Below are 4,005 nucleotides of genomic sequence, written 5' to 3'. Positions count from 1 at the left end.
ATGGCGCTGAGAGCACAGGCAATGAAGGACGGGACAACGGAGGAAATGCCTTCGTCAGTACTGCGGGCGATGAAAACCAACCAGCCCCCACTTTGAGCGAGGTTAAGGATGCCATTCACCAGCTCAAGAACAATAAAGCTGCTGGATAGTATCGGAGCTGAAAGATAAGAAAGAAAGAAAGACTCATAAAGATGGGCCCGGAGTGGCTGGCCATTTGTCTGCACCGGCTGATAAGCACAATCTGGGAAACAGAACAGATATCAGAGGAGTGGAAGGAAGGGGTAGTTAGATTGTGAGAACTATCGAGCGATCACCATTCTAAATGCGGCCTACAAGGTATTATCCCAGATCATCTTTCGTCGTCTGTCGCCTGTAGTAACTAAAGAATTTAAAAGTAACAGCCTTAATTGGAAACGATGATGTCCATCGTTTTAAAACTTGAACTATAATTTTTGAATACATGTGATACATGAGAAACACTTGAGACTCTTAAATTAACAATTACGTAAAATGAATATCTGATGACATCTTTTATGCAAAAAAAAACATAGTTAAATTCAATCATTTCATAACTATTAAATCACTGTTTATTCAACATATTTAAAGTGCTCAGACAAATATTCCTATACTAATCAAACACTTACAGGTACCTTAAGTAAACACTACAACCACAACCCATTTCAAAAACCCCAGAGTAATTAATTGTGGAAGCTTGGTGCAAACAAAGTCCTCTAAAACACATACACATTACATCACAGATAAGCTATAGTTTGTATCGGTCATCTCGGTTCTTTTGCTTCTGAAGTTAATCTTAAGTCAATTGAACCATGATCTCTCACAAGGACGTTTCCAGAATCTCCCTCGTCGATTGCTGATGCTGTTTTTGCTGGAAAGCATGACTCGAGGGACGGCGTCCATGTGGTTGACGCGTTGTCTTCTGAGTAGGGGGATTCTCCGCATCACAATCACCAATGATGCTGTCCAGTTGTTCAACCGCTCTTTGAACGACAATATCCTCTTCTGCGGAGAGTGTCTTCTCTTCGGTTCGGTTGAATTCTGAATCGGGTACGGTTCCGCCAGCGTTGACCTGCTGTTCAAATCGAACCTCCATCAATTGTAGAATCAACCGTGGGCGACTCAAAGTGATCCTAAAAACTTACCGGTTCCGGTCGGAATACGTCTCCACTGAGCGATGGCCGAATCTTCGGTCGCGATTTGAACCGTCCGGAGTGCGACACAGAGTACTTCCGGCTCGGCGGTATCTCGTGGCCGGAGGAGTTTTCCCGAAGCGTCATTTCTATTTCTGCACTATTGCGCGATAAATTGGCGAAGCGAAAGCCCTTGACTGCGGGTTTGTTGGCTGGTTGGTTGCGAATTGATTGTTATTATTGCCCTATTGAAGAGCTCTCGTCTACCCGTCTTTCGGGCGCAGTTTGATAAGCGGAACGAAGCATCAGGTGCCCGCACTGCCGGTGCACATATCATAAACTTATCAGCTCGTGTTCCCGTCATATAGACCAGGGCTTCCCAACCGGGGGTCCGCGGATCCCTAGGAGCCCGTGACGCCTTCTCAAAGGGTCCGCGAAGACATTGTGTATTTAATAAAGCCGTGATCTGTTCATCTATCCCTATCCCTCTATCTGTAATGATTGCATACAAATTGCTGGAGGGCGATAGAATACATAGAATGTAGGAGGATGGACGGTTTGGGGGTTAAGAATAAGCAGAAGATGACAATAATGATGAAGATGGAAACAAAAGACAATTTTGGCCTCTGGGCACCGAGGCGCACAAAGGAATCATTGCAGGGTCAGCAGTGTTTTTGATGAGCATTTTTACTGCTTGAAGATTTCCGCGAATTTCATTAATGGATATCTAGCAAGGTTTATGAAGAGTTCCTAGCGAAACGTTTAACGAATTCCAACGGCCGTTAGTTGGCTCTTAAGAGGTTCATTAGCAAGTTTCTTAACCTTCAAGAATCCATCATCGTAATTATCGTCATCACCAAAACCTCAAAAGCAGTATTAATGTTCAATAACGAAATTTATTCGCTTAAAACGTGTTCATTGTGTTGATGTTTGAGAATAGAATATAGTAAACGTTTTCATGTGAACTTTCTGATTTTGAAAATTTCAAAATTAATGATGGATGAATCGAAGCCAAACTTCAAATTTTCAAGAGTACAAATCTGGAGAACCGAACATCCGTCTAAGCTGAAAACTTAATCGATTGGTCATCATCAGCTACTGACCAAAAGGGATGGTACACAAATAATGTAACGCTAAATTTCAACTTTTTTGACCCTCTCTCCCCCCTTTGTCACGTTTTTTGTATGAGGCCTCCGAAATTTTTGTAAGGCTTGTCACGCTTGGCTTGACCAACCCACCCCCGCAGGCTTACATAAAACTTTAATTTTAAGAATATATATTTCTAGGGGCCCACGGGATGTTTGTAGAACTTCAAAGGGGTTCGTAGCCTCAAAAAGGTTGTGAACCACTGCTATAGACGCGTTTGCAGCTGTAGTCCCCAAACCCGTACCAATACACTGCCCCAATCAGTTGGGGTGCGCGCGGTTTGGTCAAAAGATAAGTGTTCTGACTCTGAACCCGCGGGAACTGTCGATGCATCTCGACACGTTCGAAGACCGTCTCAGCTGAATTCGATGGCTGTCGATGATGATGCTTGCTAGCCTAGCCTAGTGAAGTGGTGCAATCAAAAGATGAAAAGAACATTCGGACCGATAGGTAATAGATAACAGGTTGCACCGGATGGTATGATTGAGACGGAACTGAAGAGTGGCGGTATTGCATGGACACAGGTCGGAGACGGATGATGATTGCTTGTTTGTAGATTCTCTCAAGTTGATTGACGAAAATCACCTAGACCTTGGAATATTCGATGTCTACCTTGAATTGCACGACTTGTAAGCTCATTACTCCGAAACTGTCACGTGACATAGTACTCGAACCATATTGGAAATTTTCTTCACGGGAAAGGTCTGATCCTTTATCAAGCAACCGTCGACAAAACTCGCTCGAAGAGTCGCTTAGGAGAGTCAAATTTGGCATCTCAGAGAGCCGAAGGAGGTGTAGGGTTGTGAAGGAGAATATGGGATCGTGACGGACTTTGGTTTCAGGATGGCCGATTGCGCTGCAGAATCGTTACCCGTACTGTGGCGTAGTTGATTAACGCGCCCAGTCTAGCGTATTGGGAGTCATGTCTTCACTGCTTGACAGTTTTATAATTATGAACCTTCAGATAGGCACAGCCTACTCGACAGTATGCCAAATCACCACAGTCGGTATGAACCGAAGCACGAGTTCACTAATTTGACGTTTGAGCGGTGCCGAATTCACTCGTTGCCATAGTCACGTAAATAACACGGCACCGCTCAAACGTCAGATAATGAACTCGTGCATTGGTCCATTGAGTTTCTGCAGTTGCAAATTCTCGCCTTGTGCCTCGCCAACTCCGGCGTACGAAACGAATACGTCGGCCGCAAAACAAAGGTGGTACGCTCCGATCAAGGAGGAGAATACAGTAGCGAGTGACTCCATTCGTCCTACCGACGGGAAGGCATCAAGGTACAATACACGGCGGCATACAGTCCGCAACAAAACGGTGTTGCTGAACGACGAAACCGCTACCTCATCGAGATGAGTAGATGCCTCCTATTCGACGCAGAGCTGGAACAGTGCTACTGGGCGGAAGCGTTGAACACGACGGTTTACCTGCAAAACATTTCGCTGTCAAGACCGGTTGCAGTCACGCCGTACGAGTTGTGGCACAACCGAAAACCGGATGTTAGTCACCTGCAAGTGTTCAGTTCCCGTGCATGGGTGCACATACCAAAGAGGAAGAAGCTCAATCCAACGGCGGAGAAGATGATCTTTGTTGGGTATTCGCAAGAACACAAGGCGTACAGGTTCCTGCATAAGGCAACGCGAATGGTCTACATCAGTCGAGATGCGAGGTTTGTCGGGGGCGAACCAGGACAGCCCACCG

At 45.3% G+C, this 4,005-nt stretch overlaps 1 protein-coding gene across 2 annotated transcripts; it reads right to left on the bottom strand.

Moving 5' to 3' along the window:
* Window positions 1-556: 556 nt before the first annotated feature.
* Window positions 557-1,454, bottom strand: LOC5577021. Of its 2 annotated transcripts, none has more exons than XM_021842328.1 (2): window positions 1,161-1,454; window positions 557-1,087 (listed from the first exon to the last, which is right to left on the bottom strand). In XM_021842328.1, the coding sequence occupies exons 1-2, from the start codon at window positions 1,293-1,295 to the stop codon at window positions 836-838; spliced, it is 387 nt and encodes a 128-aa protein (XP_021698020.1). In that variant the 5' UTR covers window positions 1,296-1,454; the 3' UTR covers window positions 557-835. The 2 variants fall into 2 exon arrangements, with proteins under 2 accessions (XP_021698020.1, XP_001656307.2); XM_001656257.2 differs by having other exon boundaries at window positions 557-1,090; window positions 1,161-1,452.
* Between the last annotated feature and the right edge of the window lie 2,551 nt (window positions 1,455-4,005).

Source organism: Aedes aegypti, chromosome 1 (assembly GCF_002204515.2).
Source record: "Aedes aegypti strain LVP_AGWG chromosome 1, AaegL5.0 Primary Assembly, whole genome shotgun sequence".
Lineage (NCBI taxonomy): Eukaryota > Metazoa > Arthropoda > Insecta > Diptera > Culicidae > Aedes > Aedes aegypti.
Note: the sequence above shows the minus strand (reverse complement) of the source record. Positions and strands in the feature narration are given on the sequence as shown.

Bases quoted from the DNA above. Each gene is read 5' to 3' on its own strand.
- LOC5577021 (XM_001656257.2), bottom strand. From the start codon at position 1,295: ATGACGCTTCGGGAAAACTCCTCCGGCCACGAGATACCGCCGAGCCGG. The intron at 1,091-1,160 runs GTAAGTTTTTAG...CGATTTGAACAG, and splicing joins ACGTATTCCGACCGGAACCG to CAGGTCAACGCTGGCGGAAC.